General features: G+C 44.4%; 1 protein-coding gene across 1 annotated transcript in view; it reads left to right on the top strand.

The window, feature by feature from the left end:
- The window catches only part of PLCXD3 (phosphatidylinositol specific phospholipase C X domain containing 3), a 99,783-nt gene that overhangs the window by 38,331 nt on the left and 33,524 nt on the right, over window positions 1-27,928 (top strand). The window contains exon 2 of the mRNA XM_069745336.1: window positions 5,211-5,919. Coding sequence (XP_069601437.1) covers window positions 5,211-5,919 — 709 coding nt within the window. The remainder of the gene's footprint in view (window positions 1-5,210; window positions 5,920-27,928) is intronic.

The raw sequence follows: 27,928 nt of genomic DNA, 5'->3' as shown, positions 1-27,928 counted from the left end.
TCCTTTCTCCCCTTCTCTTCTCCCTCCATCCTTTCTCTCCTCCTACCATCATTTTCCTTCCTTTCTCCTCTTCTCTTGTCCCTCTTTCCTTTCTCTTCTCCTTCCATCATTTCCCTTCCTTTCTCCCCTTCTCTTCTCCATCCTTCCTTTCTCTTCTCCCGCCATCATTTCCTTTCCTTTCTCTTCTCCTTCCATCCTTCCCCTTCCTTTCTTTTTTTTCTATCATCTCCCTTTCCTTTCCTTTCTCCCCTTCTCTTCTCCCTCCATCCTTTCTCTCCTCCTTCCATCATTTCCTGTTGTGAATTCTGTGGCAGAGCTCCCTCCTGTGGTCACAAGTGGTACTTCGGCTGATTCTCTCTGTGAGCTTCTGTTGGTGGAGGGAAGTGGTACTGCGGCTTCTGAGTTTCCTCCCTCAGGTGATCTGGTGAGGTCGTTAGGTGCTTCTCTACTTAACTCCACCTAATGCTTTGATCCTCGCTTCCTGTCAATGTTCCAGTGTTGGACTTGCTTTTCCCTGGACCATTCCTGTGGCCTGCTGCTCTGCATAGCTAAGTTCTTCTTTGCTATTTGTTTGCTATTTTTTCTGTCCAGCTTGTCTAATTTGTTGCTGGAAGCTCTGGGACGCAAAGGGTGTACCTCCGTGCCGTTAGTTCGGTACGGAGGGTCTTTTTACCCCCTTTGCGTGGTTTTCTTTAGGGTTTTGTGTAGACCGCAAAGTTACCTTTTCTATCCTCGATCTGTTAAGAAAGTCGGGCCTCACTTTGCTGAATCTATTTCATCTCTACGTTTGTCTTTTCATCTTAACTCACAGTCATTATATGTGGGGGGCTGCCTTTTCCTTTGGGGTATTTCTCTGAGGCAAGGTAGGCTTATTTTCTATCTTCAGGCTAGTTAGTTTCTCAGGCTGTGCCGAGTTGCATAGGCAGAGTTAGGCGCAATCCACGGCTGCCTCTAGTGTTGTTTGGAGAGGATTAGGGATTGCGGTCTGCAGAGTTCCCACGTCTCAGAGCTCGTTCTATGATTTTGGGTTATTGTCAGATCACTGTATGTGCTCTGACCACTATGTCCATTGTAGTACTGAATTGCCTTTCATAACAATTTCCCTTTCTTTCTCTTCTCTTGTCCCTCCTTCCTTTCTCTTCTCCTTCCATCCTTCCCCTTCCTTTCTCTTTTCCTTCTATCATCTCCCTTCCTTTCTCCTCTTCTCTTTTCTTGTCCCTCCTTCCTTTCTCTTCTACCTCCATAATTTCCCTTCCTTTCTGTTCTCCTTCCATCCTTCCCCTTCCTTTCTCTTTTTCTTCTATCATCTCCCTTTCTTTTCCTTTCTCCCTTCTCTCCTCTTTCCACGATTTCCCTCCCTTTCTCCCCTTCTCTTCTCCCTCCATCCTTTCTCTTCTCTTTCCATCATTTCCCTTCCTTTCTCCCCTTCTCTTCTCCCTCCATCCTTTCTCTCCTTCTTCCATCATCTCCCTTTCCTTTCTCCCTTCTCCTCCATCCTTCCTCTCCTCTTTTCATGATTTCCCTTCCTTTCTCCCCTTCTCTTCTCCCTCCATCCTTTCTCTTCTTTCCATCATTTCCCATCCTTTCTCCCCTTCTTTTCTCTTCTCCCTCCATCCTTTCTCTCCTTCTTCCATCATTTCCCTTCCTTTCTCTCCTTCTCTTGTCCCTCCATCCTTTCTCTCCTCCTTGCATCATTTCCCTTCCTTTCTCCTCTTCTCTTTTCTTGTCCCTCCTTCCTTTCTCTTCTCCTTCCATCCTTACCCTTCCTCTTTCTTTTTTTCTATCTCCCTTTCCTTTCTCCCTTCTTCCTCCATCCTTTCTCTCCTCTTTACATCATTTCCCTTCCTTTCTCCCCTTCTCTTCTCTTCTCCCTCCATCCTTTCTCTCCTCTATCATTTCCCTTCCTTTCTCCCCTTCTCTTCTCCCTCCATCCTTTCTCTCCTCCTACCATCATTTTCCTTCCTTTCTCCTCTTCTCTTGTCCCTCCTTCCTTTCTCTTCTTTTCCATCCTTCCCCTTCCTTTCTCTTTTTCTTCTATCATCTCCCTTTCCTTTCCTTTCTCCCTCCATCCTTTCTCTTCTCTTTCCATCATTTCCCTTCCTTTCTCCCCTTCTCTTCTCTTCTCTTCTCTTCTCCCTCCATCCTTTCTCTCCTTCTATCATCTCCCTTCCTTTCTCCTCTTCTCTTCTCTTGTCCCTCCTTCCTTTCTCTTCTACCTCCATAATTTCCCTTCCTTTCTCTTCTCCTTCCATCCTTCCCCTTCCTTTCTCTTTTTCTTCTATCATCTCCCTTTCCTTTCCTTTCTCCCTTCTCTCCTCTTTCCATGATTTCCCTTCCTTTCTCCCCTTCTCTTCTCCCTCCATCCTTTCTCTTCTCTTTCCATCATTTCCTTTCCTTTCTCCCCTTCTCTTCTCTTCTCCCTCCATCCTTTCTCTCCTTCTTCCATCATTTCCCTTCCTTTCTCCCCTTCTCTTCTCCCTCCATCCTTTCTCTCCTTCCATCATTTCTCTTTTTTTCACCCCTTCCTTTCCTTTCTCCGCACCTTTTTCCCTGCCCTTTCCCCCATCCCCAGTGTCACTAATCCCTTTCCTTTAGCCTCTATTCCCTGACTAGTAAGCTCTTTCCTCCCCGTGTAGTTCTGCGCTCTCGTGCTCGACCTAATGGCGCTTGCAGATCTCGGTGCTATTTCTGTTTCTTCTTGGCTTACTCTCTCCTAGTCGCACTTTGTGATGATGAGAACAATTGTCTTCTTGCTATGTCAGAGATCTGTCAGTAGCTGCGGAGTGAGACAGGAATAGACAGTAATAAGCAGGATTTTGCTGATATCATTTAGAAGTGTGATGCCGGGAGCACAGGATGGCTTCGAGTCAGCCGGGGTCGGGTTTTCTTTATCCTCTAAATGACGGGCTCTCTGGCGGCCAGTGCCGGCCTGCATTACCATCACTGTACAGGAGGCTCCGAGCTTCACTACATATAGAAACAATAATGATAACATTAAATTAAAGTATATAAATATATAAAATGGCATCAAATAAACCAGATACTCCACCCAATGTGGAGTCTCATCAGCATATCTCTAACTATGCCGTTAAATCCATTGATAACTCTCTACAATCCCTGTCCCCTTTCACAACCAATTGAATTAAATTGGAGAACACTTTTGCCATTTTGGGTATGCAGCTCCTATGCCGATCTATGTTTTTCCATGGCCACAGTCCCTTTCTCCCAACGAACAAGAAACCTTCTGACAACCTCTGATTTCCGTGAAGTTTTGGATGGTTTTTATAGGGTCCAGGAGTCTAAGGTGGTCTCACATAGAGCCTTTTGGAGGGTCATGAAAAAAATCATGACCCTCCAAAAGGCTCTACCATCTGTTGGTCTTCAAGAAAAGCCTTTAGAAACAGACTACATCCTTTTTTTTCTACTCTACAACCATGACGTCACTTGGGTCTGCATAGTGTAGACACAAAATATCAGGATTTTTAACCTTTTATATTTTAAAGTTTTTTAATATTCCTTTTTATTGCATTCGAGTATAAGTGGACAAATCCTTTACATTTTTTGCATCGAATTTCCATGAAAGTAACGTGTTGCCGTAAGCTGTTCTCACAAGGAACAATTGGGCGAGGAAGGTATAATGGAGAAGACGTGGAGACAAAGCGGCTACATGTGACAGTCACACATTACACAGTGTAATGCATGGAGATATTTACAAGCGCTGAGTAAATGTCGCCCCAGCGGGTCGCCCCATTCTTCAGCTCCTCTTCTGCATTTGCTGCCGCAGGTGGAGGTGGGGATGTCATTGTCATCGCCACCGCTGATTACTGAGCTGGGATATGCTGCTGTTCTCTGTGCACTGACAGATCATTAGTCACAGGGAAGATAAGTGATGCTATGCAACTCCAAGCCAAATCCGGACTAACAATGAAACGTAACAAACAAAAGAAAAGTTCTATAATAACAGCACTAAAGAAAAGTGCAACTTTCTGCATAGAACTGAGATGGTTTTGTGTCATTATTCTTACAAATCTATCTGCAGAAGCTGAAGATTCGGGCAGAGAAATAACAAATGAGATGTAACAGAGTAAAGTGATATTCTGCACTTGGGAAGGGAACGTACTTGTCACCAATCACTTGCATAGAAAAAGACGTTAGCACTTTAGCAACTAGTGTCAGGCAGCTGCTGCTAAAGCACATAAGACTAAGGTAATGATTAAAAAAACTGTCACAGCAGGGGCTCATAGCTTTTTTTTCTAAGGTAATACATTTCCCTGCCTGTTTTATCACAGGAGCAAGTGCTCCTGCTGCGTCTCCAGTCCTCTGAACTAATTGTAAATCAAATAAGTGACATACAAGCTCAGCGGCCACTGGAAGTTCTATGTCACTGACGTGATTTATGTTGAGCGTGGAGGGTTGGAGAGGCTGCAGAAGAATTTGCTCCTGTGATGAAACAGGCAGGGAAATGTGTTACTTCAGACAGAAAAAAGCTGTGATACTCTGTAGAAACACTCGCTCCTGTGATAAAACAGGCATGGAAATGTGTTACTTCAGATAGAAAAAGCTGTGATGCTGCGATATTCTGTAGAAACACTCACTCCTGTGATAAAACAGGCAGGGAAATGTGTTACTTCAGACAGTAAAAGCTGTGAATCCCTGTAGAAATGATCACTCCTGTGATGAAACAAGCAGAGAAATGTTACCTTAGAAATGAGCAACTGCGAGCTCTTGCTGTGACATCTGTATACTCACTTATCATAAGTGACTTGTTCTTCCTTCCCTGGCCAGTAGCTGTGGTCTGTGCCAACTATTTTCCTGCATGGTCACACACAACAATTAAGACGGTAGAACACATGTATGAGATTATTTCAGTGGGGAACAGTTTTGTAACACATCCAATTGTGGAACTTGTTATTATTTCTAGATCTATTAATTAAAATGGATGTTGCTCGTGGGACAACCACTTTAAATAGTTATGGAATATCCAGAGATGGTGACAAAAGTTCCTAGAATTAGGAATCACACTTACAGTTTGCAGCATTTTTATCTGCAGCACATTTTTTTTCCATCCATATCAGCCAACAAACCCAATTAAATTCATTAGGGCTCATGAACCTCCACTTGGGTGCTTCAGAAAACAGACCCGTCATAGAGTCTTGGCTTCCATTATCGACCAATTATTCATGCTGATTTAATATTTCCTTGTCTTGTAGGATCACACGACTCCTTCAGCTTCTACATCGATGAATCATCTCCAGTTGGACCAGAACAGCCGGAAACTGTCCAGAACTTTGTCTCCGTTTTTGGTACAGTTGCCAAAAAATTGATGAGAAAATGGTTGGCTACACAAACCATGAACTTCACGAGCCAGATGGAGGCCGGGGTAAGGTATTTCGATCTTCGGATTTCGACCAAACCCAGAGACCCCGATAACGAGTTGTATTTTGCTCATGGATTATTTAGTGCCAAAGTCAATGAAGGACTGCAAGAGATCAATGCCTTTCTGTCCAGTCACAAGAAGGAGGTGGTATTTTTAGACTTTAACCATTTTTATGGCATGCAAAAGTCCCATCACGAAATGCTTGTGCAAATGCTCAAGGATATATTTGGGAACAAGACTTGTCCGGCTATATTTGCCCAGGAAATAAGTCTTCAGTATCTTTGGGAAAGGAATTACCAGATCCTAGTTTTCTACCACAGCCCCGTAGCCCTCGAGGTTCCTTTCCTCTGGCCCGGGCAGATGATGCCAGCACCTTGGGCCAACACGACAGACACAGAAAAATTAATTCAATTCCTACAGTCATCGATTACCGAACGCAGAAAGAAAGGCTCCTTCTTTATATCTCAAGTCGTATTAACGCCAAAGGCAAGTACTGTGGTCAAAGGAGTAACCAGCGGACTGCGAGAGACCATCACAGAACGGTAAGAGAGACCTTTTACCATCACTTCCATCGTCCAAACGCCCAATCAAATCATGAGTCATTGTCAATGTTACTTTTATTCTTATTTCTTCTTCTTTGCAAAAAAACAGGATTTTTCCATGTAAAAAATAAAGATAAAATGAAAATTATGGAGACTTTGATGCAATCCTGCCTGGAAAATGTGTAAAATAGCTCTCCTCCAGAATGACCGAAACTCCCTCTTCCACGCATTCTTAGCCAATAAGAATCTGCCTTGAAGGCTCCTCAGAGGTGGAGTTATGGGTGACATGGTAGTCACCTCTAGATGGCACTGGAGACAGTTTTCCGTCTGGAGAAAATCTATTGTATTTTGCAGAATTTACCTTTCAAATTTTTCGTACGCTGTGTTTTATTATGAGAAGATCTGAAATCTGCACAGGTTAACTTTGTCATATATGCTTCCTCTCCATCCACCCTACCGAATATTTCAGTGGGTCAACTCTGGTCCTATCGGAAGAATGGTGATCGCTTGTCCCTAGATCATCCACGGAGTTGGCTGCTGAGCGCCCTACATAGGTGGAGAGTGAATCTATTTTGTGCAGAACCATAATTAGTCTCCATGATGAGGTTTTTTTTTCTGTCGAGATCCGTATAATTTTCCAAGATAATGTATTCTGCATAAATTAACTGTTCTTGGCACCTTTTCTTTTGGAGAGAACGTTTGCATGCACGGAACCTTGTAATGCCTGTGTACAGTGAACGGAGGTTAAGTGGTAAAATTCCAGCACTCAATGATTAGTTTTAATTTTGGACCACCCCTGTAAGGGTTCAATACTGGACTGGTGGAAGTAAATTGAAGTGATAGTGATCCATACATTACGGGGTTCAAATGACTTGCCTTGCTCTGGGCGCTGGAAACTTTCCCTATGCTAAGTACAAGCTCCATTGTCACTGTGTGATATTTTCAATGCACAGTGACAGTGCACTCCCTTGCCGACCATGTTGACAAGTGATGAGCAGGCAAGAGATTGCACTGCTTTGTATGAAGAGAACTAGACGAGCAGCAAGAGCAGAGAAAAGAACTGCCGATGTCACTTTTGGGGCGTTTTCTTTGCTCACCTGGTATTAGCCTTACTGACAGTACATTGTCTTGCCAGCTTGTCTCTTCTTATCAGAGCTGGCGAGGGAGTGCACTGTCACTGTGCATTATAAAGAACATCGCACAGTTACGAGGGAGCTCATACTGAGTGTTTGTTGAAATTGGCAACCGACATATGCTCAGTAGAGCAGCGACTAGCCCAGCTCCTGGAATGAAGAAGCAAATAATGCCGCCACACCATGACCCTACCACATATTACCACCACATAGTGACTGAATAATACTACCATATTAATGAATTATTAATAAAACCCACTATACTAACCCTTTTATCACCACCATATAATGACCGTATAGAGGAAGGTATCAGTATATACAGTACAGATAACTCCATATACTCACCGGTGACGTCTCCCATTGAAGTCATTTTCTCTTTTCTTCTCCATCCGGCACTGACCGCTACGACTTCTATCTCTGACTCATCTCTGCAGAATGTAACTCACAAACATACATGGATGGTCTTCTAGACCGCACCCTTTCCACTTTTCCCCGCTTCTACATGTAACAGTTTCTCGCTTTTGTCCCACAATATCCTTAAAAATAAAATCCAATACAGTAGTGATACTTCCCTGTGCCTCTCCATACAATTGTAATGTGTATGTTCTCGTTAGGCTCAAATACAGTAGAATTGCCCCCAACGTGGCACCCATAGAGTTCACCTATTAAGCACCTACACAGGTGTGATATCTATCTTTCTGTCCTCGATGTTGTAATGGCCGCCATACAATAACAACGTTCCCCTATTTGGCTTCCATAATTTAATAATCTTTCCTTATGTGGCCTCCCATAGTAATAATATCCTCCTATGTGGCCACCATTAATTAATAATGTCCTCCTATGTGACCCCACATAGTAATAATATCCCCCTATGTGGCCCCACATAGCAATAATGCCCTCCTATGTGTCCATCATTAATTAATAATATCCCCCTATGTGACCCCACATAGTAATAATGCCCTCCTATGTGTCCACCATTAATTAATAATGCCCTCCTATGTGACCCCACATAGTAATGATGTCCTCCTATGTGGCTCCACATAGTAATAATGCCCTCCTATGTGGCCACCATTAATTAATAATATCCCCCTATGTGACCCCACATAGTAATAATGCCCTCCTATGTGGCCACTATTAATTAATAATGTCCTCCTATGTGACCCTGCATAGTAATAATGCCCTCCTATGTGGCCACCATTAATTAATAATGTCCTCCTATGTGACCCTGCATAGTAATAATGCCTTCCTATGTGTCCACCATTAATTAATAATATCCCCCTATGTGACCCCACATAGCAATAATGCCCTCCTATGTGTCCACCATTAATTAATAATATCCCCCTATGTGACCCCACATAGTAATAATGCCCTCCTATGTGTCCACCATTAATTAATAATATCCCCCTATGTGACCCCACATAGTAATAATGCCCTCCTATGTGTCCACCATTAATTAATAATGCCCTCCTATGTGACCCCACATAGTAATGATGTCCTCCTATGTGGCTCCACATAGTAATAATGCCCTCCTATGTGTCCACCATTAATTAATAATATCCCCCTATGTGACCCTGCATAGTAATAATGCCCTCCTATGTGGCCACCATTAATTAATAATGTCCTCCTATGTGACCCTGCATAGTAATAATGCCTTCCTATGTGTCCACCATTAATTAATAATATCCCCCTATGTGACCCCACATAGCAATAATGCCCTCCTATGTGTCCACCATTAATTAATAATATCCCCCTATGTGACCCCACATAGTAATAATGCCCTCCTATGTGTCCACCATTAATTAATAATATCCCCCTATGTGACCCCACATAGTAATAATGCCCTCCTATGTGGCCACTATCTATATATATAATTGCCTAAGGGTTTTTCCGTCTGTCTGTCTTTCTGTCTGTCTGTCCAGGAAATCCCGCGTCTCTGATTGGTCGAGGCCACCAGGCCTCGACCAATCAGCAACGGGCACAGCGACGATGATGTCATAAAGGACGTAGACATCTCACGTTTCTGATTCAGCGACGGGCACAGTATCGACGTAGATGTCATAATGGTTGCCATGGCGACGATGATGTCATAAAGGTTGCCTCGACCAATCAGCGACGGGCACAGTCTGCCGTGAATTCTGGAATCATCATTGTCCATATACTACGGGGACATGCATATTCTAGAATACCCGATGCGTTAGAATCGGGCCACAATCTAGTTAATTAATAATGTCCTCCTATGTGACCCTGCATAGTAATAATGCCCTCCTATGTGGCCACCATTAATTAATAATGTCCTCCTATTTGACCCTGCATAGTAATAATGCCTTCCTATGTGGCCACCATCTATATATATATAATTGTCTAAGGGTTTTTCCGTCTGTCTGTCTGTCTGTCTGTCTGTCCTGGAAATCCCGCGTCTCTGATTGGTCGAGGCCGCCAGGCCTCGACCAATCAGAGACTGGCACAGCATCGACGTAGAAATCCCGCGTCTCTGATTGGTCGAGGCCGCCAGGCCTCGACCAATCAGCAACGGGCACAGCGACGATGATGTCATAAAGGACGTAGACATCTCCCGTTTCTGATTCAGCGACGGGCACAGTATCGACGTAGATGTCATAATGGTTGCCATGGCAACGATGATGTCATAAAGGTTGCCTCGACGAATCAGCGACGGGCACAATCTGCCGCGAATTCTGGAATCATCATTGTCCATATACTACGGGGACATGTATATTCTAGAATACCCGATGCGTTATTCCCGATGCCAGGCCTCGACCAATCAGCAACGGGCACAGTATGGCGACAATGATGTCATAAAGGTTGCCCCGACCAATCAGCAACGGGCACAGTCTGCCGCGAATTCTGGAATCATCATTGTCCATATACTACGGGGACATGCATGTTCTAGAATACCCGATGCGTTAGAATCGGGCCACAATCTAGTAGTAATAATATCCCCCTATGTGACCCCTCATAGTAATAATATCCCCCTATGTGACCCCTCATAGTAATAATGCCCTCCTATGTGGCCACCATTAATTAATAATGTCCTCCTATGTGGCCACCATTAATTAATAATGTCATCCTTTTTGACCCCCATATAGAAACATTTTTCCCCTATGTTGCTCTCATACAGTAATATTGCACCTATGTGGCCCGCATATAGTAATATTGATCCCTATATGGCCCCATATAGCAAATAGATCAATGGCTGCACTCAACTGTACTAAAGCAAGGAAATGTGCGATATATGAAATGTGAATAGATTAACCCCTTTACCCCCAAGGGTGGTTTGCACGTTAAAGGGACACTGTCACCTGAATTTGGAGGGAACAATCTTCAGCCATGGAGGCGGGGTTTTGGGGTTTTTGATTCACCCTTTCCTTACCCGCTGGCTGCATGCTGGCTGCAATATTGGATTGAAGTTCATTCTCTGTCCTCCGTAGTACATGCCTGCACAATGCAATCTTGCCTTGCGCGGGCGTGTACTATGGAGGACAGAGAATGAACTTCAATCCAATATTGCAGCCAGCATGCAGCCAGCGGGTAAGGAAAGGGTGAATCAAACACCCAAAAACCCCGCCTCCATGGCTGAAGATTGTTCCCTCCAAATTCAGGTGACAGTGTCCCTTTAATGACCGGGACAATTTTTACAATTCTGACCACTGTCCCTTTATGAGGTTATAACTCTGGAACGCTTCAACGGATCCCAGTGATTCTGACATTGTTTTCTCGTGACATATTGTACTTCATGATAGTGGTAAAAATTATTTGATAGTACCTGTGTTTATTTGTGAAAAAAATGGAAATTTGGCGAAAATTATGAAAATTTCGCAATTTTCCAACTTTGAATTTTTATGCAATTAAATCACAGATATGTCACACAAAATACTTAATAAGTAACATTTCCCACATGTCTACTTTACATGAGCACAATTTTGGAACCAAAATTTTTTTTGTTAGGGAGTTATAAGGGTTAAAAGTTGACCAGCAATTTCTCGTTTTTACAACACCATTTTTTTTTAGGGACCACATCTCATTTGAAGTCATTTTGAGGGGTCTATAAGATAGAAAATAACCAAGTGTGACACCATTCTAAAAACTGCACCCCTCAAGGTTCTCAAAACCACATTCAAGAAGTTTATTAACCCTTTACGTGCTTCACAGGAATTTTTGGAATGTTTAAATAAAAATGAACATTTAACTTTTTTTCACAAAAAATTTACTTCAGCTCCAATTTGTTTTATTTTACCAATCCAATACAGTAGTGATACTTCCCTGTGCCTCCCCATACAATTGTAATGTGTATGTTCTCGTTAGGCTCAAATACAGTAGAATTGCCCCCAACGTGGCACCCATAGAGTTCACCTATTATGCCCCTATACAGGTGTGATATCTCTCTTTCTGTCCTCAATGTTGTAGTGATATTCCCCTTTTATGGCCGCCATACAATAACAATGTTCCCCTATTTGGCTTCCATAAATTAATAATCTTTCCTTATGTGGCCTCCCATAGTAATAATATCCTCCTATGTGGCCACCATTAATAATGTGCTCCTATGTGACCTCTATATAGTAATAATATCCCCCTATGTGGCCCCACATAGCAATAATGCCCTCCTATGTGTCCACCATTAATTAATAATGTCCTCCTATGTGACCCCGCATAGTAATAATGGCCTCCTATGTGGCCACCATTAATTAATAATGTCCTCCTATGTGACCCCGCATAGTAATAATGCCCTCCTATGTGTCCACCATTAATTAATAATGTCCTCCTATGTGACCCCGCATAGTAATAATGGCCTCCTATGTGGCCACCATTAATTAATAATGTCCTCCTATGTGACCCCGCATAGTAATAATGCCCTCCTATGTGTCCACCATTAATTAATAATATCCCCCTACAGTCATGGCCAAAAGTATTGACACCCCTGCAATTCTGTCAGATAATACTCAGTTTCTTCCTGAAAATGATTGCAATCACAAATTATTTGGTATTATTATCTTCATTTAATTTGTCTTAAATGAAAAAACACAAAAGAGAAAGAAGCAAAAAGCAAAACATTGATCATTTCACACAAAACTCCAAAAATGGGCCGGACAAAAGTATTGGCACCCTCAGCCTGGTTGCACAACCTTTAGCCAAAATAACTGCGACCAACCGCTTCCGGTAACCATCAATGAGTTTCTTACAATGCTCTGCTGGAATTTTAGACCATTCTTCTTTGGCAAACTGCTCCAGGTCCCTGATATTTGAAGGGTGCCTTCTCCAAACTGCCATTTTCAGATCTTTCCACAGGTGTTCTATGGGATTCAGGTCTGGACTCATTGCTGGCCACCTTAGAAGTCTCCAGTGCTTTCTCTCAAACCATTTTCTAGTGCTTTTTGAAGTGTGTTTTGGGTCATTGTCCTGTTGGAAGACCCATGACCTCTGAGGGAGACCCAGCTTTCTCACACTGGGCCCTACATTATGCTGCTAAATTTGTTGGTAGTCTTCAGACTTCATAATGCCATGCACACGGTCAAGCAGTCCAGTACCAGAGGCAGCAAAGCAACCCCAAAACGTCAGGGAACCTCCGCCATGTTTGACTGTAGGGACCGTGTTCTTTTCTTTGAATGCCTCTTTTTTTCTCCTGTAAACTCTATGTTGATACCTTTGCCCAAAAAGCTCTACTTTTGTCTCATCTGACCAGAGAACATTCTTCCAAAACGTTTTAGGCTTTTTCAGGTAAGTTTTGGCAAACTCTAGCCTGGCTTTTTTATGTCTCGGGGTAAGAAGTGGGGTCTTCCTGGGTCTCCTACCATACAGTCCCTTTTCATTCAGACGCTGACAGATAGTACGGGTTGACTGTTGTGAATTCTGTGATCAAGCTCCCTCCTGTGGTCACGAGTGGTACTGCGGCTTCTGAGTTTCCTTCCTCAGGTGATGAGGTTAAGTCGTTAGGTGCTGCTCTATTTAACTCCACCTAGTGCTTTGATCCTGGCCTCCAGTCAATGTTCTAGTATTGGTCTTGCTTCCTCCTGGATCGTTCCTGTGGCCTGTCTGCTCAGCATAAGCTAGGTTCTGCTTGTGTTACTTTTGTTGCTATATTTTCTGTCCAGCTTGCTTTTTTGGTTTTGCTTGCTTGCTGGAGGCTCTGAGACGCAGAGGGAGCACCTCCGTACCATTAGTCGGTGCGGAGGGTCTTTTTGCCCCTCTGCGTGGTTGTTTGTAGGTTTTTGTGTTGACCGCTAAGCTATCTTTCCTATCCTCGGTCTGTTCAGTAAGTCGGGCCTCACTTTGCTAAATCTATTTCATCTCTGTGTTTGTATTTTCATCTTTACTCACAGTCATTATATGTGGGGGGCTGCCTTTTCCTTTGGGAAATTTCTCTGAGGCAAGGTAGGCTTATTTTTCTATCTTCAGGGATAGCTAGTTTCTCAGGCTGTGCCGAGTTGCATAGGGAGCGTTAGGCGCAATCCACGGCTACCTCTAGTGTGGTTTGATAGGTTTAGGGATTGCGGTCAGCAGAGTTCCCATGTCTCAGAGCTCGTCCTATGTTTTGTGGTTTTTGTCAGGTCACTTGTGTGCTTTGAACTTCAAGGTCCATTGTGGTTCTGAATTACCTATTCATAACAGTACTGGAGGCCCAAAGTACTATGCTTCTCAATAGAGGGAAAAAAGAAGTTCTGATACCATTTTTTTTTCTTTGCACTGTGTTTTGCCTTTTTTTTCCCCTAGACATTTGGGTGGTTCAGGACACAGGTGTGGTGATGGACATTAAAGGTCTGTCTTCATGTGTGGATCTTCTCACTGCAAGAGTACACAATATTCAAGACTTTGTGGCTCAGAATTCTATGTTAGAACCAAGAATTCCTATTCCTGATTTGTTTTCTGGAGATATAGCTAAATTTCTGAGTTTCAAAAATAATTGCAAACTGTTTCTGGCGTTGAAACCTCGCTCCTCTGGTGACCCAGTTCAACAAGTTAAGATCATTATTTCTTTATTACGTGGCGACCCTCAAGACTGGGCATTTTCCCTTGCGCCAGGAGATCCTGCATTATGTAATATTGATGCGTTTTTTCTGGCGCTCGGATTACTGTACGATGAACCTAATTCAGTGGATCAGGCAGAGAAAAATTTGCTGGCTCTGTGTCAGGGTCAGGATGAGATAGAGATTTATTGTCAGAAGTTTAGAAAGTGGTCTGTGCTCACTCAATGGAATGAATGTGCTTATGCAGCAATCTTCAGAAAGGGTCTCTCTGAAGCCCTTAAGGATGTCATGGTGGGATTTCCTATGCCTGCTGGTCTGAATGAGTCTATGTCTTTGGCCATTCAGATCAGTCGACGCTTGCGTGAGCGTAAATCTGTGCACCATTTGGCGGTATTATCTGAGCATAAACCTGAGCCTATGCAGTGCGATAGGACTTTGACCAGAGCTGAAAGGCAAGAACACAGACGTCAGAATGGGCTGTGTTTCTACTGTGGTGATTCCACTCATGCTATCTCCGATTGTCCTAAGCGCACTAAGCGGTTCGCTAAGTCTGCCACCATTGGTACGGTACAGTCGAAATTTCTTTTGTCCGTTACTTTGATCTGCTCTTTGTCATCCTATTCTGTCATGGCATTTGTGGATTCAGACGCTGCCCTGAATTTGATGGACTTGGAGTATGCTAAGCATTGTGGGTTTGTCTTGGAGCCCTTGCAGTGTCTTATTCCATTGAGAGGAATTGATGCTACGCCTTTGGCCAAGAATAAGCCTCAGTATTGGACCCAGCTGACCATGTGCATGGCTCCTGCGCACCAAGAGGATATTCGCTTTCTGGTGTTGCAAAATCTGCATGATGTGGCCGTGTTGGGGTTGCCATGGCTACAAGTCCATAACCCAGTATTAGATTGGAAATCAATGTCTGTGTCCAGCTGGGGTTGTCAGGGGGTACATGGTGATGTTCCATTTCTGTCTATCTCATCATCCACCCCTTCTGAGGTCCCAGAGTTCTTGTCTGATTACCGGGATGTATTCGATGAGCCCAAGTCCAATGCCCTACCTCCGCATAGGGATTGTGATTGTGCTATCGAGTTGATTCCTGGTAGTAAGTTTCCTAAGGGTCGACTGTTTAATTTATCTGTGCCTGAGCACGCCGCTATGCGGAGTTACGTAAAAGAATCCTTGGAGAAGGGTCATATTCGGCCGTCGTCATCGCCATTGGGAGCAGGGTTTTTTTTTGTGGCCAAGAAGGATGGTTCGCTGAGACCTTGTATTGATTACCGCCTTCTAAATAAAATCACGGTCAAATTTCAGTACCCCTTGCCGCTGCTATCTGATTTGTTTGCTCGGATTAAGGGGGCTAGTTGGTTCACCAAGATAGATCTTCGTGGTGCATATAATCTTGTGCGTATTAAACGGGGCGATGAATGGAAAACTGCATTTAATACGCCCGAGGGCCATTTTGAGTACCTAGTTATGCCATTCGGACTTGCCAATGCTCCATCAGTATTTCAGTCCTTTATGCATGACATCTTCCGAGAGTATCCTCAGAAATAAGAATACAGATAATAAATGGGAAATGTTTAAGAACATCCTAAATAGGCAGTGTAAGCGGTTTATACCTTGTGGGAATAAAAGGACTAGAAATAGGAAAAACCCAATGTGGCTAAACAAAGAAATAAGACAGGCAATTAACAGTAAAAAGAAAGCATTTGCACTACTAAAGCAGGATGGCACCATTGAAGCTCTAAAAAACTATAGGGAGAAAAATACTTTATCTAAAAAACTAATTAAAGCTGCCAAAATGGAAACAGAGAAGCACATTGCTGAGGAGAGTAAAACTAATCCCAAACTGTTCTTCAACTATATCAATAGTAAAAGAATAAAAACTGAAAATGTAGGCCCCTTAAAAAATAGTGAGGAAAGAATGGTTGTAGATGACGAGGAAAAAGCTAACATATTAAACACCTTCTTCTCCACGGTATTCACGGTGGAAAATGAAATGCTAGGTGAAATCCCAAGAAACATTGAAAACCCTATATTAAGGGTCACCAATCTAACCCAAGAAGAGGTGCGAAACCGGCTAAATAAGATTAAAATAGATAAATCTCCGGGTCCGGATGGCATACACCCACGAGTACTAAGAGAACTAAGTAATGTAATAGATAAACCATTATTTCTTATTTTTAGGGACTCTATAGCGACAGGGTCTGTTCCGCAGGACTGGCGCATAGCAAATGTGGTGCCAATATTCAAAAAGGGCTCTAAAAGTGAACCTGGAAATTATAGGCCAGTAAGTCTAACCTCTATTGTTGGTAAAATATTTGAAGGGTTTCTGAGGGATGTTATTCTGGATTATCTCAATGAGAATAATTGTTTAACTCCATATCAGCATGGGTTTATGAGAAATCGCTCCTGTCAAACCAATCTAATCAGTTTTTATGAAGAGGTAAGCTATAGGCTGGACCACGGTGAGTCATTGGACGTGGTATATCTCGATTTTTCCAAAGCGTTTGATACCGTGCCGCACAAGAGGTTGGTACACAAAATGAGAATGCTTGGTCTGGGGGAAAATGTGTGTAAATGGGTTAGTAACTGGCTTAGTGATAGAAAGCAGAGGGTGGTTATAAATGGTATAGTCTCTAACTGGGTCGCTGTGACCAGTGGGGTACCGCAGGGGTCAGTATTGGGACCTGTTCTCTTCAACATATTCATTAATGATCTGGTAGAAGGTTTACACAGTAAAATATCGATATTTGCAGATGATACAAAACTATGTAAAGCAGTTAATACAAGAGAAGATAGTATTCTGCTACAGATGGATCTGGATAAGTTGGAAACTTGGGCTGAAAGGTGGCAGATGAGGTTTAACAATGATAAATGTAAGGTTATACACATGGGAAGAAGGAATCAATATCACCATTACACACTGAACGGGAAACCACTGGGTAAATCTGACAGGGAGAAGGACTTGGGGATCCTAGTTAATGATAAACTTACCTGGAGCAGCCAGTGCCAGGCAGCAGCTGCCAAGGCAAACAGGATCATGGGGTGCATTAAAAGAGGTCTGGATACACATGATGAGAGCATTATACTGCCTCTGTACAAATCCCTAGTTAGACCGCACATGGAGTACTGTGTCCAGTTTTGGGCACCGGTGCTCAGGAAGGATATAATGGAACTAGAGAGAGTACAAAGGAGGGCAACAAAATTAATAAAGGGGATGGGAGAACTACAATACCCAGATAGATTAGCGAAATTAGGATTATTTAGTCTAGAAAAAAGACGACTGAGGGGCGATCTAATAACCATGTATAAGTATATAAGGGGACAATACAAATATCTCGCTGAGGATCTGTTTATACCAAGGAAGGTGACGGGCACAAGGGGGCATTCTTTGCGTCTGGAGGAGAGAAGGTTTTTCCACCAACATAGAAGAGGATTCTTTACTGTTAGGGCAGTGAGAATCTGGAATTGCTTGCCTGAGGAGGTGGTGATGGCGAACTCAGTCGAGGGGTTCAAGAGAGGCCTGGATGTCTTCCTGGAGCAGAACAATATTGTATCATACAATTATTAGGTTCTGTAGAAGGACGTAGATCTGGGGATTTATTATGATGGAATATAGGCTGAACTGGATGGACAAATGTCTTTTTTCGGCCTTACTAACTATGTTACTATGTTACTATGTTACCTGGATAAATTCCTGATTGTATACTTGGATGATATTTTGGTCTTCTCAGATGATTGGGAGTTGTTATGATTAGGCAATTCAGTACCACAGTGAACATAGAGGTCAGAGCACATACAGTGATCTGACAATAATCCAAAAACATAGAACGAGCTCTGAGACGTGGGAACTCTGTTGACCGCAATCCCTAATCCTATCCAACAACACTAGAGGAAGCCGTGGATTGCGCCTAACGCTACCTTTGCAACTCGGCACAGCCTGAGAAACTAGCTGCCTGAAGATAGAAAATAAGCCTACCTTGCCTCAGAGAAATACCCCAAAGGAAAAGGCAGCCCCCCACATATAATGACTGTGAGTAAGATGAAAAGACAAACGTAGAGATGAAATAGATTTAGCAAAGTGAGGCCCGACTTTCTGAACAGAGCGAGGATAGGAAAGGTAACTTTGCGGTCAACACAAAACCCTAAAAACCACGCAAAGGGGGCAAAAAGACCCTCCGTACCGAACTAACGGCACGGAGGTACACCCTCTGCGTCCCAGAGCTTCCAGCAAACAAATAGATAAGCTGGACAGAAGAAAAGCTAACAAAATAGCAAAGGAAAACTTAGCTATGCAGAGCAGCAGGCCACAGGAACGATCCAGGAGGAAAACAAGTCCAATACTGGAACATTGACAGGAAGCCAGGATCAAAGCACTAGGTGGAGTTAAGTAGAGCAGCACCTAACGACCTCACCACATCACCTGAGGGAGGAAACTCAGAAGCCGCAGTACCACTTCCCTCCACCAACGGAAGCTTACAGAGAGAATCAGCCGAAGTACCACTTGTGACCACAGGAGGGAGCTCTGCCACAGAATTCACAACAGTACCCCCCCCTTGAGGAGGGGTCACCGAACCCTCACCAGAGCCCCCTGGCCGACCAGGATGAGCCACATGAAAGGCACGAACAAGATCGGAAGCATGGACATCAGAGGCAAAGACCCAGGAATTATCTTCCTGAGCATAACCCTTCCACTTAACCAGATACTGGAGTTTCCGTCTTGAAACACGAGAATCCAAAATCTTCTCCACAATATACTCCAACTCCCCCTCCACCAAAACCGGGGCAGGAGGGTCAACAGAAGGAACCATAGGTGCCACGTATCTCCGCAACAATGACCTATGGAATACGTTATGTATGGAAAAAGAATCTGGAAGGGTCAGACGAAAAGACACAGGATTAAGAACCTCAGAAATCCTATACGGACCAATGAAACGAGGTTTAAACTTAGGAGAGGAAACCTTCATAGGAATATGACGAGAAGATAACCAAACCAGATCCCCAACACGAAGTTGGGGACCCACACAGCGTCTGCGATTAGCAAAACGTTGAGCCTTCTCCTGGGACAAGGTCAAATTGTCCACTACCTGAGTCCAAATCTGCTGCAACCTGTCCACCACAGTATCCACACCAGGACAGTCCGAAGACTCAACCTGTCCTGACGAGAAACGAGGATGGAACCCAGAGTTGCAGAAAAATGGCGAAACCAAGGTAGCCGAGCTAGCCCGATTATTAAGGGCGAACTCAGCCAAAGGCAAAAAGGACACCCAGTCATCCTGATCAGCAGAAACAAAACATCTCAGATATGTTTCCAAGGTCTGATTGGTTCGTTCGGTCTGGCCATTAGTCTGAGGATGGAAAGCCGAGGAAAAAGACAAGTCAATGCCCATCCTACCACAAAAGGCTCGCCAAAACCTCGAAACAAACTGGGAACCTCTGTCAGAAACGATATTCTCTGGAATGCCATGTAAACGAACCACATGCTGGAAGAACAATGGCACCAAATCAGAGGAGGAAGGCAATTTAGACAAGGGTACCAAATGGACCATCTTAGAAAAGCGATCACAGACCACCCAAATGACTGACATCTTTTGAGAAACGGGAAGATCTGAAATAAAATCCATAGAGATATGTGTCCAAGGCCTCTTCGGGACTGGCAAGGGCAAAAGCAACCCACTGGCACGAGAACAGCAGGGCTTAGCCCGAGCACAAATCCCACAGGACTGCACAAAAGTACGCACATCCCGCGACAGAGATGGCCACCAAAAGGATCTAGCCACTAACTCTCTAGTACCAAAGATTCCAGGATGACCAGCCAAGACCGAACAATGAACCTCAGAGATAACTTTATTCGTCCACCTATCAGGGACAAACAGTTTCTCCGCTGGACAACGATCAGGTTTATTAGCCTGAAATTTTTGCAGCACTCGCCGCAAATCAGGGGAGATGGCAGACACAATTACTCCCTCTTTGAGGATACCCGCCGGCTCAGATACACCCGGAGAGTCGGGCACAAAACTCCTAGAAAGAGCACCCGCCTTCACATTTTTAGAGCCCGGAAGGTATGAAATCACAAAGTCAAAACGGGCAAAAAAACAACGACCAACGAGCTTGTCTAGGATTCAACCGCTTGGCGGACTCGAGATAAGTCAAGTTCTTATGATCAGTCAAGACCACCACGCGATGCTTAGCTCCTTCAAGCCAATGACGCCACTCCTCGAATGCCCACTTCATGGCCAGCAACTCTCGGTTGCCCACATCATAATTTCGCTCAGCAGGCGAAAATTTCCTGGAAAAGAAGGCGCACGGTTTCATCACTGAGCAATCAGAACCTCTCTGCGACAAAACAGCCCCTGCTCCAATCTCAGAAGCATCAACCTCAACCTGGAACGGAAGCGAAACATCTGGTTGACACAACACAGGGGCAGAAGAAAAACGACGCTTCAACTCTTGAAAAGCTTCCACAGCAGCAGAAGACCAATTGACCACATCAGCACCCTTCTTGGTCAAATCGGTCAATGGTTTAGCAATACTAGAAAAATTGCAGATGAAGCGACGATAAAAATTAGCAAAGCCCAGGAACTTTTGCAGACTTTTCAGAGATGTCGGCTGAGTCCAATCATGGATGGCTTGGACCTTAACAGGATACATCTTGATAGTAGAAGGGGAAAAGATGAACCCCAAAAATGAAACCTTCTGCACACCAAAGAGACACTTTAATCCCTTCACAAACAAAGAATTAGCACGCAGGACCTGAAAAACCGTTCTGACCTGCTTCACATGAGACTCCCAATCATCCGAGAAGATCAAAATGTCATCCAAGTACACAATCAGGAATTTATCCAGGTACTCTCGGAAGATGTCATGCATAAAGGACTGAAACACTGATGGAGCATTGGCAAGTCCGAATGGCATTACTAGATACTCAAAATGACCCTCGGGCGTATTAAATGCAGTTTTCCATTCATCGCCTCGCTTAATTCGCACAAGATTATACGCACCACGAAGATCTATCTTGGTGAACCAACTAGCCCCCTTAATCCGAGCAAACAAATCAGATAACAACGGCAAGGGGTACTGAAATTTAACCGTGATCTTATTTAGAAGGCGGTAATCTATACAAGGTCTCAGCGAACCATCCTTCTTGGCTACAAAAAAGAACCCTGCTCCTAATGGCGATGATGACGGGCGAATATGCCCCTTCTCCAGGGACTCCTTCACATAACTGCGCATAGCGGCGTGCTCAAGCACAGATAAATTAAACAATCGGCCTTTTGGGAACTTACTACCAGGAATCAAATTGATAGCACAATCACAATCCCTATGCGGAGGTAGGGCATCGGACTTGGGCTCATCAAATACATCCCGGTAATCAGACAAGAACTCTGGAACCTCAGAAGGGGTGGATGACGAAATTGACAGAAATGGAACATCACCATGTACCCCCTGACAACCCCAGCTGGACACCGACATGGATTTCCAATCTAATACTGGATTATGGACTTGTAGCCATGGCAACCCCAACACGACCACATCATGCAGATTATGCAACACCAGAAAGCGAATAACCTCCTGATGTGCATGAGCCATGCACATGGTCAGCTGGGTCCAGTACTGAGGCTTATTCTTGGCCAAAGGCGTAGCATCAATTCCTCTCAATGGAATAGGACACTGCAAGGGCTCCAAGAAAAACCCACAATGCTTAGCATACTCCAAGTCCATCAAATTCAGGGCAGCGCCTGAATCCACAAATGCCATGACAGAGTACGATGACAAAGAACAGATCAAGGTAACGGACAGAAGAAATTTTGACTGTACTGTACCAATGGTGGCAAACCTAGCGAACCGCTTAGTGCGCTTAGGACAATCAGAGATAGCATGAGTGGAATCACCACAGTAGAAACACAGCCCATTCAGACGTCTGTGTTCTTGCCGTTCAACTCTGGTCAAAGTCCTATCGCACTGCATAGGCTCAGGTTTAAGCTCAGGTAATACCGCCAAATGGTGCACAGATTTACGCTCACGCAAGCGTCGACCAATCTGAATGGCCAAAGACATAGACTCATTCAAACCAGCAGGCATAGGAAATCCCACCATGACATCCTTAAGGGCTTCAGAGAGACCCTTTCTGAACATAGCTGCCAGCGCAGATTCATTCCATTGAGTGAGCACGGACCACTTTCTAAATTTCTGACAATATAACTCTATCTCATCCTGACCCTGACAAAGAGCCAGCAAATTTTTTTCTGCCAGATCCACAGAATTAGGCTCATCGTACAGCAATCCGAGCGCCAGGAAAAACGCATCGATATTACTTAATGCAGGATCTCCTGGCGCAAGAGAAAATGCCCAGTCCTGAGGGTCGCCACGCAAAAAAGAAATAATGATCAAAACCTGTTGAACTGGGTCACCAGAGGAGCGAGGTTTCAAAGCCAGAAATAGTTTACAATTATTTTTGAAACTCAGAAACTTAGTTCTATCACCAAAAAACAAATCAGGAATAGGAATTCTTGGTTCTAACATAGATTTCTGATCAATAGTGTCTTGAATCTTTTGTACTCTTGCCGAGAGCTGATTCACACATGAAGACAGACTTCTAATGTCCATTGCTACACCTGTGTCCTGAACCACCCAAATGTCTAGGGGAAAAAAAAGGCAAAACACAGTGCAGAGAAAAAAAAATGGTCTCAGAACTTCTTTTTTCCCTCTATTGAGAATCATTAGTACTTTGGCTTCCTGTACTGTTGTGATTAGGCAATTCAGTACCACAGTGAACATAGAGGTCAGAGCACATACAGTGATCTGACAATAATCCAAAAACATAGAACGAGCTCTGAGACGTGGGAACTCTGTTGACCGCAATCCCTAATCCTATCCAACAACACTAGAGGCAGCCGTGGATTGCGCCTAACGCTACCTATGCAACTCGGCACAGCCTGAGAAACTAGCTAGCCTGAAGATAGAAAATAAGCCTACCTTGCCTCAGAGAAATACCCCAAAGGAAAAGGCAGCCCCCCACATATAATGACTGTGAGTAAGATGAAAAGACAAACGTAGAGATGAAATAGATTTAGCAAAGTGAGGCCCGACTTTCTGAACAGAGCGAGGATAGGAAAGGTAACTTTGCGGTCAACACAAAACCCTAAAAACCACGCAAAGGGGGCAAAAAGACCCTCCGTACCGAACTAACGGCACGGAGGTACACCCTCTGCGTCCCAGAGCTTCCAGCAAACAAATAGATAAGCTGGACAGAAGAAAAGCTAACAAAATAGCAAAGGAAAACTTAGCTATGCAGAGCAGCAGGCCACAGGAACGATCCAGGAGGAAAACAAGTCCAATACTGGAACATTGACAGGAAGCCAGGATCAAAGCACTAGGTGGAGTTAAGTAGAGCAGCACCTAACGACCTCACCACATCACCTGAGGGAGGAAACTCAGAAGCCGCAGTACCACTTCCCTCCACCAACGGAAGCTTACAGAGAGAATCAGCCGAAGTACCACTTGTGACCACAGGAGGGAGCTCTGCCACAGAATTCACAACAGGGAGTCTCATGTGAAGCAGGTCAGAATGGTGTTCCAGGTCCTGCGTGCTAATTCTTTGTTTGTGAAGGGATCAAAGTGTCTCTTTGGTGTTCAGAAGGTTTCATTCTTGGGGTTCATTTTTTCCCCTTCTACCATCGAGATGGACCCTGCTAAGGTCCAGGCCATTTATGATTGGACTCAGCCGACATCTCTGAAGAGTCTGCAAAAGTTCCTTGGCTTTGCTAATTTTTATCGTCGCTTCATCTGCAATTTTTCTAGTATTGCTAAACCATTGACCGATTTGACCAAGAAGGGTGCTGATGTGGTCGATTGGTCTTCTGCTGCTGTGGAAGCTTTTCAAGAGTTAAAGCGTCGTTTTTCTTCTGCCCCTGTGTTGTGTCAACCAGATGTTTCGCTTCCGTTCCAGGTTGAGGTTGATGCTTCTGAAATTGGAGCGGGGGCTGTTTAGTCGCAAAGAGGTGCTGATTGCTCGGTGATGAAACCATGCGCCTTCTTTTCCAGGAAGTTTTCGCCTGCTGAGCGAAATTATGATGTTGGCAATCGAGAGTTGCTGGCCATGAAGTGGGCATTCGAGGAGTGGCGTCATTGGCTTGAAGGAGCTAAGCATCGCGTGGTGGTCTTGACTGATCACAAGAACTTGACTTATCTCGAGTCTGCCAAACGGTTGAATCCTAGACAGGCTCGTTGGTCGCTGTTTTTCTCCCGTTTTGACTTTGTGGTTTCGTACCTTCCGGGCTCTAAAAATGTGAAGGCGGATGCCCTGTCTAGGAGTTTTGTGCCCGATTCTCCGGGTTTGCCTGAGCCGGCGGGTATTCTCAAAGAGGGAGTAATTGTGTCTGCCATCTCCCCTGATGTGCGGCGGGTGCTGCAAAAATTTCAGGCTAATAAACCTGATCGTTGCCCAGCAGAGAAACTGTTTGTCCCTGATAGGTGGACGAATAAAGTTATCTCTGAGGTTCATTGTTCGGTCTTGGCTGGTCATCCTGGAATCTTTGGTACCAGAGATTTGGTGGCTAGATCCTTTTGGTGGCCGCCTCTGTCGCGGGATGTGCGTTCTTTTGTGCAGTCCTGTGGGATTTGTGCTCAAGCTAAGCCCTGCTGTTCTCGTGCCAGTGGGTTGCTTTTGCCCTTGCCGATCCCGAAGAGGCCTTGGACACATATCTCTATGGATTTTATTTCGGATCTCCCCGTCTCTCAAAAAATGTCGGTCATTTGGGTAGTTTGTGATCGCTTCTCTAAGATGATCCATTTGGTACCCTTGTCTAAATTACCTTCCTCCTCTGATTTGGTGCCATTGTTCTTCCAGCATGTGGTTCGTTTACATGGCATTCCAGAGAACATCGTTTCTGACAGAGGTTCCCAGTTTGTTTCGAGGTTTTGGCGAGCCTTTTGTGCTAGGATGGGCATTGATTTGTCTTTTTCCTCGGCTTTCCATCCTCAGACAAATGGCCAGACTGAACGAACCAATCAGACCTTGGAAACATATCTGAGATGTTTTGTTTCTGCTGATCAGGATGATTGGGTGTCCTTTTTGCCGTTGGCTGAGTTCGCTCTTAATAATCGGGCCAGCTCGGCTACCTTGGTTTCACCGTTTTTCTGCAATTCTGGCTTCCATCCTCGTTTCTCTTCAGGGCAGGTTGAGTCTTCGGACTGTCCTGGTGTGGATACTGTGGTGGACAGGTTGCAGCGGATTTGGACTCATGTAGTGGACAATTTGACCTTGTCCCAGGAGAAGGCTCAACGTTTCGCTAATCGCAGACGCTGTGTGGTTTCCCGACTTCGTGTTGGGGATTTGGTTTGGTTGTCATCTCGTTATATTCCTATGAAGGTTTGCTCTCCTAAGTTTAAGCCTCGTTTCATTGGTCCGTATAGGATTTCTGAGGTTCTTAATCCTGTGTCTTTTCGTTTGACCCTTCCAGATTCTTTTTCCATCCATAACGTATTCCATAGGTCATTGTTGCGGAGATACGTGGCGCCTGTGGTTCCATCTGTTGATCCTCCTGCCCCGGTTTTGGTGGAGGGGGAGTTGGAGTATATAGTGGAGAAGATTTTGGATTCTCGTGTTTCGAGACGGAAACTCCAGTATCTGGTTAAGTGGAAGGGTTATGGTCAGGAAGATAATTCCTGGGTCTTTGCCTCTGATGTCCATGCTGCCGATCTTGTTCGTGCCTTTCATATGGCTCATCCTGGTCGGCCTGGGGGCTCTGGTGAGGGTTCGGTGACCCCTCCTCAAGGGGGGGGTACTGTTGTGAATTCTGTGATCAAGCTCCCTCCTGTGGTCACGAGTGGTACTGCGGCTTCTGAGTTTCCTTCCTCAGGTGATGAGGTTAAGTCGTTAGGTGCTGCTCTATTTAACTCCACCTAGTGCTTTGATCCTGGCCTCCAGTCAATGTTCTAGTATTGGTCTTGCTTCCTCCTGGATCGTTCCTGTGGCCTGTCTGCTCAGCATAAGCTAAGTTCTGCTTGTGTTACTTTTGTTGCTATATTTTCTGTCCAGCTTGCTTTTTTGGTTTTGCTTGCTTGCTGGAGGCTCTGAGACGCAGAGGCAGCACCTCCGTACCGTTAGTCGGTGCGGAGGGTCTTTTTGCCCCTCTGCGTGGTTGTTTGTAAGTTTTTGTGTTGACCGCTAAGCTATCTTTCCTATCCTCGGTCTGTTCAGTAAGTCGGGCCTCACTTTGCTAAATCTATTTCATCTCTGTGTTTGTATTTTCATCTTTACTCACAGTCATTATATGTGGGGGCTGCCTTTTCCTTTGGGAAATTTCTCTGAGGCAAGGTAGGCTTATTTTTCTATCTTCAGGGATAGCTAGTTTCTCAGGCTGTGCCGAGTTGCATAGGGAGCGTTAGGCGCAATCCACGGCTACCTCTAGTGTGGTTTGATAGGTTTAGGGATTGCGGTCAGCAGAGTTCCCACGTCTCAGAGCTCGTCCTATGTTTTGTGGTTTTTGTCAGGTCACTTGTGTGCTCTGAACTTCAAGGTCCATTGTGGTTCTGAATTACCTATTCATAACAGTTGACACTGTTGTACCCTCCGACTGCAGGGCAGCTTGAACTTGTTTGGATGTTAGTCGAGTTTCTTTATCCAACATCCGCACAATCTTGCGTTGAAATCTCTTGTCAATTTTTCTTTTCCGTCCACATCTAGGGAGGTTAGCCACCGTGCCATGGGCTTTACACTTCTTGATGACACTGCGCACGGTAGACACAGGAACATTCAGGTCTTTGGAGATGGACTTGTAGCCTTGAGATTGCTCATGCTTCCTCACAATTTGGTTTCTCAAGTCCTCAGACAGTTCTTTGTTCTTCTTTCTTTTCTCCATGCTCAATGTGGTACACACAAGGACACAGGACAGAGGTTGAGGCAACTTTAATCCATGTTAGGCCGGTTTCACACGTCAGTGGCTCCGGTACGTGAGGTGACAGTTTCCTCACGTACCGGAGACACTGACACTGACTCACGTAGACACATTAAAATCAATGTGTCTCTGCACATGTCAGCGTGTTTTCACGGACCGTGTGTCCGTTTGGAAAACACGGAGACATGTCAGTGTTCATGGGAGCGCACGGATCAATGGGTCCATGTAAAACACGTACTACACACGGATGTTGTCTGTGTGCAGTCCGTGTGCCGTGCAAGAGACAGCGCTACTGTAAGCGCTGTCCCCTGCGTGCGGTGCTGAAGCCCTATTCATCCCTTCTTCCCAGCAGCGTTCGCTGGAAAGAAGGAATGAATAATCTTTTTTTAAAATTTATTTTTGTTTTTAAAATAAAGTTGCCGGTAATCTGCCCCCTCCCACCTCCTGTGCGCCCCCCCGCTGGCATTAAAATACTTACCCAGCACCTCGGCGCTTACATCCTTTCAGCGTCGCTGCTTGTCCTGTATGAGCGGTCACGTGGTGCCGTACATTACAGTGATGAATATGCGGCTCCACCTCCCACACGGACACGGATAATTCCGGTACCGATTTTTCCGGTACCGGAATTATCTGGACGTGTGAGACTGGCCTTAACTGGCTGCAAGTGTGATTTATTTATTGCCAACACCTGTTAGGTGCCACACGTAAGTTTCAGGTGCTGTTAATTACACAAATTAGAGAAGCATCACATTATTTTTTGAACAGTGCCAATACTTTTGTCCACCCCCTTTTTTAGGTTTGGTGTGGAATTATATCCAATTTGGCTTTAGGACAATTCTTTTTGTGTTTTTTTCATTTAAGACAAATTAAATGAAGATAATAATACCAAAGAATTTGTGTTTGCAATCATTTTCAGGTGACCCCACATAGTAATAATGACCTCCTATGTGGCTCTACATAGTAATAATGCCCTCCTATGTGTCCACCATTAATTAATAAT

The sequence above is a fragment of the Ranitomeya imitator genome, chromosome 1 (genome assembly GCF_032444005.1).
Source record: "Ranitomeya imitator isolate aRanImi1 chromosome 1, aRanImi1.pri, whole genome shotgun sequence".
In the NCBI taxonomy this organism is placed as follows: Eukaryota; Metazoa; Chordata; class Amphibia; order Anura; family Dendrobatidae; genus Ranitomeya; species Ranitomeya imitator.
This window is presented reverse-complemented; position numbering and strand designations above follow the sequence as displayed.